The sequence below is a fragment of the Vulpes lagopus genome, chromosome 11, assembly GCF_018345385.1.
Source record: "Vulpes lagopus strain Blue_001 chromosome 11, ASM1834538v1, whole genome shotgun sequence".
Taxonomy (NCBI): Eukaryota; Metazoa; Chordata; class Mammalia; order Carnivora; family Canidae; genus Vulpes; species Vulpes lagopus.
In genome coordinates this window covers 101986352-102002710 of record NC_054834.1, presented here as the reverse complement: position 1 = coordinate 102002710, position 16359 = coordinate 101986352, and the positions used below count along the sequence as shown (strand labels likewise).

Sequence of the window (16359 nt, the reverse complement as noted above, 5' to 3'; positions counted from 1 at the left end):
CTTGTCACACAAGAGGAAAATGCCCAGATACTGTGCTTTCCAATAGCTAGATAAGAATGTATACATAGTTGATCTAATTCTTCTGACAATTTAGAGAAGCCTTTATCCGGTTTAGCCTAAACACCAAAGAGATCAGAACTGGCACATATTCAGTGCATGCCTCTGAAAAGTTCATTGGCACATTCATCCCAATCTGCCTGAGACTTTGAGGTAACTATGACATTATCAGGCACTGGACTAGATTTTTTCTTTGCATAATGAATTCTATTTTCCTTCTTCATTAAGCATGAGGAAACGTTGGATGTATAATGTAAGATTTTACGTTTGTAAAATACAAAGAGTTTACCTTTGTGAATGTATCTGGCAATACTAGGGTATAAACAACCTCCCAGTAGCAGTGGCTCAGAGTAACACATTTTATTTTTATTCATATTACATTTTGCCTAAGTGGTAATTACAGTTCAGTTTTGCATGTCTTCTTTATTTTAAGATCCAGGGTGTAGGAACATTCCCTTCTATGAAAAGAGAATGATGGAGTCACTCGTTGGTTCTAAAACTTCTGCTTGGGAGTGGAACACAAAACTCCTGTTCACATTTCATTAGTCTAAGCAAATTACATGAACAAGAGCGATGTTAGGAGGCATGAGAATATAATCCTTACAGGGAGAAACAGCAAGTAACTGGGAACAATAATACAATTAAAGTGTATAATGTGTCTTAGGGTATAATTTGAAAGTGTAGAGAAGGGAAGAGCTACTCTAGAATTCTAACAAGATAATTCAAGTCCCCTATTCCCAGTAAAACAATGGCATGGCTTTTTTTCTTTTTTCCTTTTTTTTCAGAATAGTTCTATTTTATGTAATTGCAAAAATGAACACCTCATTTCTCCAATGACAAAAATAACATTCTCATAAAAATTTAAAAACTCACAAGATGGCATAAATAAGAAAGCAAAATTCATTAGAAAACATCTGGGTAAATACCTAGCAAAATGAAAAAATATACTGAAACAAAAACTTACACATAAATATACATAAATATTCATAATAGAACTATGCATTGTAGCTTAAAATTGGAAACATCTAAATGTCAGCAGGCAACTAGATAAATTATGGTATATTCATTCATTGGGATACTACTCCATAATGAAAAGAATATATGCAAGAGCAAGAATGAATCTCAAAAACCTTACAGTGACTGAAAGAAGCCAGATAGGAAAACCACATGCTGTGTGGTTTCATTTATGTGAAACTCCAGAAAAGGCAAATCTAATCTAAGGCAGTAAGTCTATCAGTGGCATCCTGAGACATGAAGTCAGCGGGGTTGATTAATAATGTTGAGGTATTTTTCATTAATTGTTAAGTTAGAAGAGTCCTTTATATATTCTGCATACTTGACCCTTTTAGAGAAATTATTTTCAAATGTTTTCTGCCATTCTATAAGTTTTCTTTCCACTTCTTTGATAATGTCCTTGATACTTAAAAGTTCTTAATTTTGAAGCAGTCCAATTTCTCTGTTTTGTTGTCGCTTTTGCTTCCAGTGTCATATCTAACAAAGCATTGCTAAATTCAAGATGATGAAGATTTACCTGTTTTCTTCTCAGAATTTTAGAGGTTTAGCTTTTACATTTAAATAATTGATCCACTTTTAGATGGTGTAGTTAAGAGTTCAATTTCATTCTTATAATTGTGGATATCTGGTAGTTCTAGTACTATTTTGTATGTGTGTACCAGTACTATTTGTTGAAGAAACTGTTTTTATTTCATTGAATGGTCTTGGCACCACTGTTGAACATCAATTGGCCATAAATGTATGGGTGTATTTCTGAATTCTCAAGTCTAATCCATTTATTTATATGTACATCCTATGACAGTACAACAGTTTTTTGATTCCTGTCACTTTGTAGTAAGTTTTGAATTTGAAAATGTGAGTCCTTCAACTTTGTTCTCCTTTTTAAAGATTGTTTTGGCTATTGGGATCCCCTTACAATTCCATATGAATTTGGATTTCTGAAAAAAAAAAAAAAAGACTGTTGAATTTTTGATAGTGATTACACTGAATCTATAGATAGCTTTGAGTAGTATTGCCATTTTAATAACATTAAGTCTTCTAATCCATGAATGTATCTTAGGTTATTAAACATAATAGCCTCATTATTATTTTTTCTCAAAACAACCTATAATAGTAGTTTAAAAAAATTTTTTTTATTATTTATTTATGATAGTCACAGAGAGAGAGAGAGAGAGAGAGGCAGAGACACAGGCAGAGGGAGAAGCAGGCTCCATGCACCGGGAGCCCGATGTGGGATTCGATCCCGGGTCTCCAGGATCGCGCCCTGGGCCAAAGGCAGGCGCCAAACCGCTGCGCCACCCAGGGATCCCTAAAAAAATTTTTTTAATTTTATTTTTTTGTATATTTTTTTATTGGAGTTCGATTTGCCAACATATAGTATAATACCCAGTGCTCATCCCATCAAGTGTGCCCCTCAGTGCCCGTCACCTAGTCACCCCATCCTCCCACACACCTCCCTTCCACTACCCCTTGTTCTTTCCCCAGAGTTAGGAGTCTCTCATGGTTTGTCACCCTCTCTGATATTTCCCACTCATTTTCTCTCCTTTCCCCTATAATCCCTTTCACTATTTATTATATTCCCTGAATGAATGAAACCATATAATATTTGTCCTTCTCTGATTGATTTACTTCACTGGGTATAATGCCCTCCAGTTCTATCCACGTCGAAGCAAATGGTGGTATTTGTTGTTTCTAATGGCTGAGTAATATTCCATTGTATATATAGACCACAGCTTCTTTATCCATTCATCATAGTAGTTTTTATTCTCCATTTGATCTAAGAATTATTCTTTGAAGTGTTATCTTAAGATTTCTAGGAGATTTATTCCTTAGACTTTTTTTACCTATTGCATTGGGACTAGGTATATCTACTTTAAATATTTTGATGCCATAAATATAAAGATTTGTGAGTACCTTTAGATTGTACTATTTATAAAAATTATTTATAAAAATAAAATGCCATTTAAAATCTCCATTTCTTGTTTACACTTCTAATTTATCTGTCATTAATGTTATCAGTCCTTTTATTTTGTCTGTCTTTGCCTGATATATCTCATCTTTTTATTTTCAAAAGTTATATCTTTAGATATGTCTCTAGCAATCATAAATTAATTGCCTTTTTTTAAAACCTAACCTGTTAATATTTTGTCTTTTAATTAAGAAAGATAATGCATCCACTTTCTTGGTGTTAATTGATATTTAATCATATTCCTACCATTATGTTTTGTTTCTTTTGTTTGTATCCTGAGAAATATTCTTTTTATATCTTTTGTTTTCTTTATTTTTGTTTGCAAAACAAGAGATTTTACTCCCCTTTTCTGCTGATATTCTAGAATTTATTCATATTATTTTTAGTCTATTATATTTTTAAAACCTTTCCCATTATTTTGGTGCCAACTTTAGGAATGAAACAGAATCTATGAGATTCTCCTCTTATCCCTAAATGAAACAATGATGTAAGCACAATTATCTTCCATATTTCGTTCAATCTGTATTACCAGTTATAGATATTCTAATTTTTACATTATAAACATCCTCTTTCAAGAACCTATTTTTTTTAAATTTTTTTTTTAAATTTTTATTTATTTATGATAGTCACAGAGAGAGAGAGAGAGGCGGAGACACAGGCGGAGGGAGAAGCAGGCTCCATGCACCGGGAGCCCGATGTGGGATTCGATTCCGGGTCTCCAGGATCGCGCCCTGGGCCAAAGGCAGGCGCCAAACCGCTGCACCAACCAGGGATCCCAAGAACCTATTTTTAACATTTACATTAAGCTCCACAAGCATATTAACAATAATAATTATTTAGAATAAACTAAGTTTTACTGGGTTCATTTCTCATGTATTTTTTTCTTTATCACTCTCTTTTGGATGTGTCCCAGTTAGTTTTCTTTTTCTTTCTTTCTTTCTTTCTTTTTTTTTTAAATGTGAGGTCAACATAATATTCTGGACCTCTGGGAATGTAAATGTGTACCTTTGATAAGTTTCTACAATGTTTGAACAATGTTTAAATATGAATGCCTTAAGCCTGGCCATGCTTTCTAGCTTATCACAATTTCCATTGCTCCCTTCCGTCTGCTTGATTTATCTGCCTGCATTGCAGTTTTTGTTTATAGATTCTTTCTAAACCTTCTTAGACCACATACAGTTTAAAATATCCAAATGTTTAAAATATGATTCCAGGTTCTTACATTGAGTGACACTCTTTTCTTTCCTGCACTTAGGCTTTGGAAGATCAGGTATGGGAACTCTTGCAGGAAGCAGACAAGACAGCTGAAGAGAACAAGGATCAGAGTCAGGTCTATGATGCCATGGCCAACACTTTGGGTGAAGCATGGGCAGCCCTTGTCTCCATGCTTGAAAGAAGAAGGGAGCTCCTCAGGTTGACCTCTGAATTTTTTGAAAATGCGTTGGAGGTTTGTGTTTTAAAAAACTACCTTCACATCAGAGAAAATAGCACTCCTGAAAATGTTTTATTTCCACAAATTGACATTGCAATCAGTTTTAAAAATGGCAGAGCGACCAAGTTATATACAATACATTTAATTTTTGATTGCCAAAACATAAAATGGTTAATGCTTTAAATGTAGCCCTTCAAAAAAAAAAAAAAACCCTAAAGGGGCACCTGTGTGGCTCAGTTGGTTAAGCATCTGCCTTTCACTCAAGTCATGATCCTGGGTTCCTGAGATCAAACCTGGCGTTGGTGTCAGGCTCCCAGCTCAGTGGGGAGTCTGCTTCTCCCTATGCCCTCTCTTTCCTTGTGCTTTCTCTCAAATAAATAAATAAATAAATAAATAAATAAATAAATAAAATCTTTAAAAAAAAAAAAACCCTCAGTACAGCTAGTTAAAATTAAGGAAAATATTAAGTAAAAATAGAAACTTATCCCTAAGTCACTATGATTTATTACTTTCTTTAGAAGATGGTAATACAATTACTAAATCAAATAATTATCCCCGATTTTAGTATAATTAGGAAATGTTGGTCTAAAGTGTTCTTGTTGACTAAAAGATGGAGGATAGAATTTCTTCTGCTATTTATGAAAAGGCAATTGCAGAATATTCCATAGAATATTTGACTTATAAGCATAGCACTTTACAGAATACTTTGCTAAGGCATTAACTGGATTCATGGTTTGAACTCATTAAAAATTTAAGGAAAGGAAAGTCCTGGACCTAAGAAGGTCATTTCTTCCTGTGACTTTTCCTGAATTCTGAGATTTTTTTTGCAGTTCCCAATTTCAAAATGCGAGACTCAGAGAACATTATCAAAAGAGCTGTTGTATTTGGTGTAAAACAGTTATTGGAAATTTCACTTTTAACTTCTGTCAAGTGGCAGTATATTCATTTTGATGTCAGAGCACTGCTTCATTATGATAAAGCACTAACTTTGAAAAATATGACATTTCCAAACTCAAAATTCAGGTCTTAAATTCAAAATAATGAAGGAAGGAAGATTAGTAATAGAACATAAAAATTGGGGTAGACAATCTCATGCATCATGAACTCCTTTAAAAGTAAAAAGAAGTAGCAAAAATCTTGTTGTAGTTTTTAAGTTTTGTTTTCCATAGTTTGAATACAGAAGTCCAGTTACAATTCATTTTACAGATCATCTTGGGAAAAAGCTTCACGCATAGTTTTCTTTCCTGAACAGAAACTAGGTGAAATGTACCTACGGGGTCATATTGTAGATACTTCTGATTCATTCCATCTTAGTAAGTTGCTTACAGATGTCAACTGCCCTTGAAATTCAACTCATTTGAGCACAGGAAATTATCTTTCTTAAAACATTAGGCCCAACATTTGTTTCCCATGGCATAGTACCATTAATGCTAGCTGATGGGAAGTTATTTCCAGATATTACATGAAGTAAAAGGGAATACTAAGTATAATAATAATAATAATAATAATAATAATAATAGTATTGTATGAATAATAATACTAATAATACTAATTATACATAATACTAATCATACTAATAATCCAGCCTCTGATTTTTAGTGAAAAGATACTGTTTCTTGTATAATCCTCCTTCCAATATTGTGGGTCACTTAGTACTAACCTGAAGGCAAACTCCTACATAATCTTTCCTGCCTCTTGTATTGCCAAAACTTGTATTGCTGATTTTAAAAAAAATATATGAGAATAGGGTCTTTACAGAGTATCCCACTATTACTACTCCTATCCTGTGCAAGGTGCAAAAAGAAAAGTGAGCAAAAGGATATATCCATAAAGTAAAAGTTAACAGAAGTTTAAGGAAAACTTTTGAGGAAAAGCATTATTTGTTTATTTAATTTCAAATAACAGTTGAAATATAGGTATAAGTTACACAGTGACTCTAAAACATTTTGTAATGTTCTACAGAGAAAAACCAAATCACCCTCTAGGGTTGGTTTTATATGTTTGTTTGTCTTGAAACTTCCCTTTAAAAAACACCCTTAAAATAAGCTATTAGAAATGGAATGAATTAGAGATGTAAATGATGTGTGGGAAGGATCCCCTTATTGAACTATGATGCATGCAGTTCCATTAAAATGTGAAATGACTTCTTATTGCATGGTTAATAATTATTACAGGACTGTTTCAGATTCACACACTTAACCATCAGATTATTCAAACACCATGCTGTCAGTAACTGGTATCCACCAGATTGTTCTAACATGATGGTGAAGCCTCCTCCAAGTTTCCAAAGGCGACATGCTCATTAGTCTCTCTTTCACCATTCTATGCCATCTATAACTGGATTTTATGAGGCTATTGAAATAATCAAAGTATAGTAGATCTTATTAATTGAATAGTTACATAAAAATATTAAAGATCATTGAATTCATAGATGGTAGTTTGGAAAAAACTTGAAAAAAAGACAAGCATGTGATAAGCTTTTGTGTCTTTCTCATCAATACTTTACCTTTATGAGTTTATTCAATACCTGATACAAAGGTAAACATATTGATTAAACTATTCCTATAAACTATAATAATTCCTTTTGAATCTGAATGCTAGAACAAAGCTGCCATTGTCTAGCTACACTACTATGCCATTATCATCAATGTACTGTACTGGTAGAACCAAATGTTATACCCTTTTCTAAAATTTGTTTCTAAATTATCCAGAGAATTTTAATATCACTTCAAAGGCCTCCCTCCCCTTCATATTTCCTCCAAGGAGAAACAGAGAAATGGGTCATATTCCTCACCACTTAGAATGTTATTGCTTCTTCTGCTTCTTCTTCTTCTTCTTTTTCTTCTTCTTCTTCTTCTTCTTCTTCTTCTTCTTCTTCTTCTTCTTTCTTTCTTTCTTTCTTTCTTTCTTTCTTTCTTTCTTTTTTTTGAAGCAGAGAAATTTTCCATTTTTCATTCTTGCTGTATCTAATCTCACTTTTATTTATATAAAGAATGCATAAGATCATTGATAAAAATGCAAACAAAATTACAAATGGTAGATTCAAAAGGTAAAAGTTCACTGCCCCCTATTCTTAATCTCATTTCTTCTCATAAGGTAATCCTTTGGTGTTATCTCTTCAGATCACTTTCTGTACAATAATATATTTTTTTGTTTTGCATAAGAAAGGAGATTAAACATTACTTCTTAGCCTTTTTGTTAAGATCAAGTGTAGAAATGGGGTTAGACTTGTGTTATTTTAGAAGTTATATTTTTTGGTTCTAAGTCTAATCACAGAGGAAAATGTTAACTGTATTTTAACTTTCCTTCTAAGTGGGTTCTTAAGTAATATTTACTTATAATTACATAGGTTACTGGTTAACCAAACTTTTTTTCCCCAAACTTTTGTTATTATTATTTTATTATTATTTATTGTTGTTTTTTGTGAACTTTCTGGTTATTCTTTGACAAACTGCTTTACATGTTGGAAGTGGCTGCTTTATTCCATAGACACAATAATTTTAGTTGAAGATTTCAATAGACACTTACCAGTAAACAAGTTAAATTATTTCAGCATATATGACATATTTCCAGGTATAAAAAAGAAATACAAAGGAAGGAAAAGAAAGTTCTTTGGCACTTTGTAAATTGACTACATGTGAACACATAACTTCATGCAAACACCCTAAATCCACACACATGCACACAAACACATACATCATCATTCAAACACACAAACACAGAAACACATATACAGTCAACTAGGATATGAATTCATGAAAAACATCTACAAATAACCCAAAGTGGCAGATTGATTTTTTTTTCAAATGTCTTTCCCTTGTATTTGTGTTGTAGTTTGCTATTAAAATAGACCAAGCTGAAGATTTCCTCCGGAACACCCAGGAGTTTGAGAGTGCTGAGTCCTTAAAGGCACTTCTTCAGCTTCATGAACATCATACCAAAGGCAAGAAATACGTTTATTCCTCACATAAGCTTTTAGAGGCTTTATAATATGTTCATGTGACAATGCTCATGTGTGATAGTGTATTTTAAATTTATATGTTTATACCTCAAATTGTTCCAAGAAAGTTTAAGTAAAGCTTTATTTTTGGTCATCTACTCCAAGAAAAGACATAGTTGTAAATGGTTTTAAGGGGATGTTAGAGGAACAACCACCAGAGATTCAGTTACTCAGTCTGCTAGATTTTAGCTCCTGAGGTCATGGGTCATGTCCACCTTGTTCTTCCTTGTATACTCAGCACCCAGCATGGTGCCCACACATGGTAGGTTCCCGGGGAAGATTTCTTGGTTAGATAAATGGTTGAATTTGGTTGAATTCAGTGAATTTCCCTTCTCAAGGTCAGGAAATGAAAATTAGCCTTTAAATAACAGCACTAGTTAAGGAAAATCCCTTTCACTATTAAGTTATTTTTTTAAAAAGTGGATAGTGGGCTTTTTTCTCAGGAAGCCTACAATTTGGTTAGGGCATGTCCAAATTTATTGGTGAGTTACCTCTCTGTTTCCTGTAGGTTGCTGTTATACCACCCAGCATACTATGTAGTAACAATTCATTTCCATATTTGTCTTTATCACCAGATTGTGGGACTCTAGAGGGCAGGCATTAGTACATATCTGAATCGCCACGATGTAGAATAGTATCCAACCCAAAGTATGTTTATTGAGTGTCATTTGTATTTAATTCCAATGTAAGACACAGTACGATGATACAAACTGGAGCAATGAACAAGGCATTTCAGGGACATTAAGGAGGAAAAAAATGGATTCTAAGCTCTGAAGGTTCACAATTGAACCGTCCAGTTTTCCAATGTCTTCTTAAAATGAACGTAATACTGGGGGAAGCTTCCCTGCAGGAACAATCATATCGTTACTTCCTTGTTCTTAAATGTTCATATATATATATATTTTTTAAATGTGGCTGAGATATAGGCTCATTGGAGTCTATTATACTATTTTTTCTACTTTTGTGTATATTTGAAAGTACCTGTTGAATGAGTTTAGGAAACAACATCCCACTGGGGAACACTTGGAATATTTAAAAATGTTTTAGGAAGAAATATCACCCATGACCTCATTCCCAAGACTTTGATATTTTTTAGAAATTAGTCTTTTGGAAATATTGCTTAGTAAGTTATAAATTCACTTATGTACATCTCTCATTTATCCATCTTGAATTTGTTATTTATACTTAATATGGCAAGCTGTATAGATGTTAGTATAAAATCTCCCTTAATACAAACTTTCTTAGATATAATCGATATCAAAACAAATAATAAAAATTTATTAAATATCTACTTGCCTCATATCACAAGGCATTATGTCAGAAAGTAGGGTTTTATGTATGCAAAAATATGATTTTTAAAATAAATACAACACACAGAGATTTTGCATTTCTTGAAGTTCACGATATTCTATCTAGACAGTTTACCCTTGAGGAAAAATGAATCATTTTGTACAGTCAGCTCGTGGAATAAATAGCTAGGAAAGTATAAACAATAAAAAAAGGTTAAGATATGAGAAACCAACAGAGGAAGAGCCAAAGGACCAACAGAGGAAACTGAGGGAAAAATTTGTCCACTTTAATGGCTATTATGGTAGCAGTACTGGACTGATTTTAGCCTGGGTACAGTTTACAAGTAACTTTGGCCAGAGACTCCATTCCTAATGGTACTTGGTAGTAGTCATACTATTTTGGCAGATATGAAACAGAAAATCACAAAAAGACTGCAAATAGAAATTTGGGCTAATTGTAAGTATCCTGTAAGAATCAGAACAGACACTGTCAGTCTGCAATGTCCTAACACTTAGAGCTATGCTTTCCTCTCTCATTCGAAATGTCTAGTGTGTATGAACTAGTTATGGAAAGGTAGAAAAGAATTACTATGTAGAAACCCTGCCACTTGCCCACATTTCCTCCGTGTATGTGTATGTGTGTGTGTGTGTGTGTGTGTGTGTGTGTAACTTTTCACAATATCATAACAAACTCTTTGATGCAAGGAAATATGTAGCCATAAATATGGAAAATCAATCATCTGATTATCACATAGGTTATACAAATTAAAACTCTTCAGTTTATCACACAAGGCCCTCCATAACCTGTCTTCATCTCATTTTCAAGCTCTTTCTTTCTACATAAGAATTTGCTCTGGAGAGGTAGGTTTTTTTTTTTTTTTTTTTTCCTGTCCTTGCCTCTGCCATCTTGTTCATGTTTGCTTCTATGTCTTTGAGAGATTTATTCTAATGTTCTCCCTGTCTTTTCTTACTGTGTTTGAATGATCTCATTCCCTTTTTGGCTCAGGTTGTTTTTGTCATTTGTTGCTTTGCATCATTAGCTCCCCATCAGATTGCCCAGTGCACATAAGCACGCCTTCCTCACTCTGAGCGGATAACACCATCTAATACTTGGACAGATCTAGGTCATGTGACATAAACTACTTCAAATTCTTTCCTTTTCACGTCAAACTCTCTCTTCACAATATCTTCACTTATCTCATTCTCTCTTCCAGCTCTTCAAAAAAGAAAAAAGTATTAAAGAGAAACCTGGACAAAATACCACAGCCTCATTATTGCTGTGCGGTTAACTGCCGAAGGTTAGAGTGCTAATGTAGAGTGCCATGGGAGATTGGACAGAACATTGAGCTTCTAATCAGAATATGTGGCTTTTAGCATGGCTTAGTCTACTTCTAGTCGTGTGGTACTTAGTCTCTGGGTGTTTTCCATAGTTCTCCCTGTCCTAAAAAATAAAAAGCAGTGTATTCAATCTTGCTGAGATTCTCTTCTTTTTTTTCTCCCCTCTAACAACAAATGCCTCAAAGATTGCCCTGTCTTGTTGACTTCAGTTCATCACTATGTCCCCACTTCTCAACCTGGTAACTTGGCTTCTGTTTCCATCACTTTCCCATCACAAAACCCCATGCCTTCTCAAAGTCTTTTTTACATCTATAGAGAACTGCTGATCTCTAGCACCTGTAGTTCTCTTAATTCTTCCCCCTATCTTAATACATTTGATCTCATTCAAGCATTCTGCAAAAATTGTTGAACATCTCACCTATGGCAATCACTATGCTAAGTGCTGGGGATAGCGTCATGGCCACTGTCCTCATATTGCCTTGGAGCCTGGTGGCAAAGGGAGATATTAATCAACTAACTCAACACGTAGGTATAAAACTATAGTTGTGATAAGAACTATTAATGAGAACAATTAATAGTATTTGATTTGGTATAGGATTGGATATAGGATTTTTTAAAAAGATTTTATTTATTTATTCATGAGACACATAGAGAGAGGCAGAAACACAGGCAGAGGGAGAAGAAGGCTCCCTGCAGGGAGCCTGATGCAGGACTCGATCCCAGGACCCCGAGATCATGACCTGGAGCTAAAAGTAGATGCTCAAGCACTAAGCCACCCAGGTGCCCCTGATATAGGATTTTGATTCAGTCTGATTTTTTTCTTGAGGAATTGGCAGTTGAGTAAGACATGAAATTTGAGTAGAATAAGGGTGGAGAAGAAAGGGCTTGAGAAGGATAGTGTCCCTGTAGAGGACTGAGAAGTTCTGGGGCAGAAGGGAATGTCAGATTTGTGATGTACTTAAAAGAGAAGGATGAAGAGTAGAGAGATTGAGATAATCTGAAAGGGATGATAGGAACCAGACCTGCCAGACCTAAAATCATGTCAAGGGGTCTGTCCTTAATTCTAAGGTAATGGGAAACCATTGTTGTGTGTGTGTGCACGTGTGTGATATAGTTTGTTCAGAAAAGATCTGTCTGGCTAACATATGGAGAATGGATGAATGGATTGGAGAAGGATACAATAAAGAGGTGGCTGTCCAGGTCACCTCGGTGGCTCAGTTTTTGAGCATCTGCCTTAAGCTCATGGTGTGACCCCAGGGTCCTGGGATCGAGTTCCGCATCGGGCTCCCTGCATGGAGCCTGCTTCTCCCTCTGCCTATGTCTCTGCTTCTCTCTGTGTCTCTCATGAATACATAAATAAATCTTCAAAAAAAAGAAGAGGTGACTGCCCAACAAATAATATTTTCTGTAATAGGGATGGAGAGAAGTAGACACATGCAGAAGATAGAGGGGAGAATTGACAGCTGTTGATAATGAAGGAGAGGAATGTGTCATGGATTGACTCCTGGGTCATAACCTTTAAATCTCAGAATTAGTCCATTCACTTCAGACTGTAGAACACGTCAAGGGGTGCAAGCAGCTTAACCACATCATTAAAAACCAACTGAAACAGTGCCAGAGTCCCTCGATCTTTCCCCTGTACTGATTTACCTTATCACTGAACTGCAGCATCCTATTGTTTGGCAGTTAGTGCTACAGAAATTGTTAAGTCATGGTATCTGACCAGTTGTATTTCTATTTATGCATTTGGATTCCTTACAATACAATTTATTGCTAACATAAAGGTTCCATAAATTTTAAATTATACCAAGAGTTTGAATATTACTATAGAAAAGCTCGCTCATATTGCTATTCTTTTTTCCTTCTAATTATCTTCCAGAACTCTTAGAACGATCTCTAGCCCTATTAAACAAAAGCCAACAGCTCACTGACTTCATAGAAAAATTCAAGTGTGATGGACCTAATGTGAATCCTGAGTTGATTCAGGGAGCTCATAACAGCTGCCTGAAGATTGACAGCCTTCTTGAGCTTCTACAAGATAGGAGACGGCAACTTGACAAGGACTTGAAGCACCAGCAGCAAGAACTGGGTCAGGTTCTGCAGTTATGTCAGTGGGACCAGCAAGAAAATGAGGTAACCCAAAGGGGAGTTGACTATGTCCTGACCTCACCTAATTAAGTTTGATTATTATGTGGACTAGCTGTTTCCTGGGATAGTTCCTCAGTTGTTATGGTCAAATTCTTTGGTCTTTGGCCCAAACTAACATGTTGTTTTCCCACACAAAGATTTTTATTTCCTCTCATCATAATATTGCTTTTATAAATGGGAAAATACCTGTGGGTAGTTTTGAAAATGACTGTGTTATATTTTTGGATTCTCTTTCTCACTTCCCTCCAGGTTACTACTTTTAAACATAATTCTTTGAAATTCTGAACTATAGATTGTAGCTTTCTTGAAAGTTGGGAGGCATGGTGGCGTTGAACTGTACCACATTGCTGCTAATGCCAGTGAAAAAGTCTGTCAGTCCCAATGGTCTGGTGACAAGGAAGAAATATGACGTTGGCCTGTGGCTGGATGCTCAATGGTTAGAGGGCTTTGGGGCAAGAGGTCCAGGCTTGTTAGAGCTAATTACCCCAACTGCAAACACAGCTTTGATCAGTTGTCAACATGCTTGCCACGCACTCCTTTTGTCCCAGTTCCTTAATGGTGAGCATGGATAGAACTCTCTTTGCAAACCTGCAACTTAAATAGGTGGAATGGTTACTGCAGTATTTCTTACTGTCCCAGTCCCACGCTTAAATCTGTACAGAGTAAATGGAGGGAATTTTCAGGGAGAAATACGTATAAGGAGTCTCCTGGTCTGGATGCATGGGGAAAGGGTCTCTTCACAGGATTTATATTGGTACTCTGATGCAGATTGGAGAGACAGACCTGTAGCTGAGAGCATATATGAGGCTAGGAGAAACTGGTTCTTATTTTAAGCTGGAAAAATGAAGACATCAATGATGATCAACCCTTCAGCGTGTATTTATCAAGTACCTACCACATGCCAGGTGCTATTATAGGTACTGGGAATAACAACACACGAGACGAAATCCTTTTCTTCCAGGAAATTTTCTAATGCAGCTTCTCAACCTTAGCACTATTGACAGTTGGTGCTAGATAATTTTGGGGGGCTGTCCCGTGTACTCTAGAATGTTGAGCAGCATCCCTGACCTTTACTCACTAGATGCCCAAAGAATATCCTTCAGTTGTGACAACGAAAAATGTCTCCAGGCACTGCCAAATGTCCCTGGGGGCAAAATTACCCCCAGTTGAGAACCACTATGCTAGTGTAATTAGAAAGATATACATAAACAAATGAACAATGATAAGTTCTATAAAGAAAACCAAATAGGGCAATGAATTTGCCTTGTGTTGGTCTACTTTTAATCAGAGAAGGCCTCTCTGAGGAGGTGGCATAGAGCAAAGACCCAAATGCAGAAGCCTCCAGTCATACATTCTGCTTAAATTTTATCGCCGCCCCCTCAAGTCACCATATACTTTCCAACCCACCTCCACGCTCAGCCCTTTTGCCTGGTCTACTGCCAACCACGGTCTTGCCTCTGCTGTGTTTTACCTGCCAACCCTCATCCACTCCTCAGTTTAGATCTTTGCCCATCCCACCTTTACATGTTCATTACCCAGAATACTATTAACCCAGTGCAATAGTCTTTTAGTGATGATTCTGACAGAACAAAGGAAAATTAATGCTTAGGACAAGAATCAACTTAAAATTGTTTATCAGACAAGCATTTCCAAAGTTCCCTGTTTTCCCTATCATAAGTGAGCCCATTATAATACTCTCTTTCTCTCTCCCTGTCCTTCCCTTCTCTCTCCTAATCCTAACCTGACAACATGTTCTGAGAGCTACTGTGCCTTTCAAGAAACCTTTCTCTTGTCTCTTTGCATTGAGTTCCTAACCCCAAACCCCTACCTCTAGGGCTTCCAAGTTTCAAAATGAATATTTTAACCCAGTCACATACTTAAGGGAAATCCAGGTACTTTGTCATCTCTGGAAATCAGAAAGACATCGCGATAATAACTAAAGTAAGGTATTGCAGAAGGTTTCTGACTTGCTGAATCCTCTAACTTATGGGGTCTCATCTTTCTTAGAGTATGTGTTTTGGTATGAGTATGTGGAAGAGTGTGTGTTTTGACTGAGGAGGTGCTTTTTTAAAGTAGACTTCATTCTTTAGGGCAGCATTAGACTCACGGTAAAACTGAGTGGAAAGCACAGAGTACCCTCTCTTGCCACACAGACACAGTCTCTCCCACTATCACCATCCTGCACCAGAGTTGTACATTTGTTACAATCAGTGAACCTGCACTAATACATCATTATCACCCCAAATCCATAGTATACATTAGGGTTCACTCTTGGTGCAATATGCTCTCTGGGTTTAGTCAAATGTATGACCTGTATCCATCATTGTAGCATACAGAATAATTTCACTGCCCTAAGCATCCTTTGTGTTTTGTCTATGCATCCCTCCTTCATCCTCATCCTTGGCAGCCACAGAACTCTTTACTGTGTCCATAGTTTTGCCTTTTCCAAAATGTCATATAGTTGGAAGCAGGATGTAGCCTTTTTGGATTGGTTGCTTTCACTTAGTAATTCACATTTAGGATACCACCATGTCTTTTCATGGCTTGAGACCTCATTTCCTTTTAGTGCTGAATGGCATTCTGTTGTCTGTATTTGCCACAGTTTATTTATCTACTCACCTTCTGAAGGAGATCTTGGTTGCTTGCAAGTTTTGGCAATTATGACTAATGCTGCTTATGGATTCATGTACAGATCTTAGTGTGGACATAAATTTTAATTTCATTTGAATAAATACCAAGGGATGTACTGCTGGCTCATGTATAGTAAGGGTATGTTTACAAGAAACTGCCAAACCATCTTCTAGACTGACTGTATCACTTTGCATGCCCACCAGCAATGAAAATTCCTGTTGCCTCACAGCCGAGCATTATCAGTATTATCAGTCTTGGACTTTGGCCATTCTGATAGGTGTATAGTGGTATCTCAGTGTTTTAATGAGTCTCATCCTTAAATTGGGAATAATAATTCTTAATTCACAGAGTTGTTCTAAGGATTAAATGAAATAACACGTATAAAACGTAGCAAAATGCCTAGCATTCTAAGAGGTACTTAAAAAATACTAGTTTTCTTGTCCTCCCTTGCTTTGGTTAAGCTTACAACCTATGAATTCTT

General features: G+C 35.8%; 1 protein-coding gene across 6 annotated transcripts in view; it reads left to right on the top strand.

Moving 5' to 3' along the window:
• Nucleotides 1-16359, top strand: part of CCDC141 (coiled-coil domain containing 141) — a 194067-nt gene that overhangs the window by 43511 nt on the left and 134197 nt on the right. For 5 of the 6 annotated variants that reach the window (XM_041722524.1, XM_041722523.1, XM_041722525.1 and 2 more), the window contains exons 3-5: nucleotides 4296-4487; nucleotides 8307-8415; nucleotides 12979-13232. In XM_041722524.1, coding sequence (XP_041578458.1) covers nucleotides 4296-4487; nucleotides 8307-8415; nucleotides 12979-13232 — 555 coding nt within the window. The remainder of the gene's footprint in view (nucleotides 1-4295; nucleotides 4488-8306; nucleotides 8416-12978; nucleotides 13233-16359) is intronic. The other variant, XM_041722526.1, reaches the window with a different exon arrangement.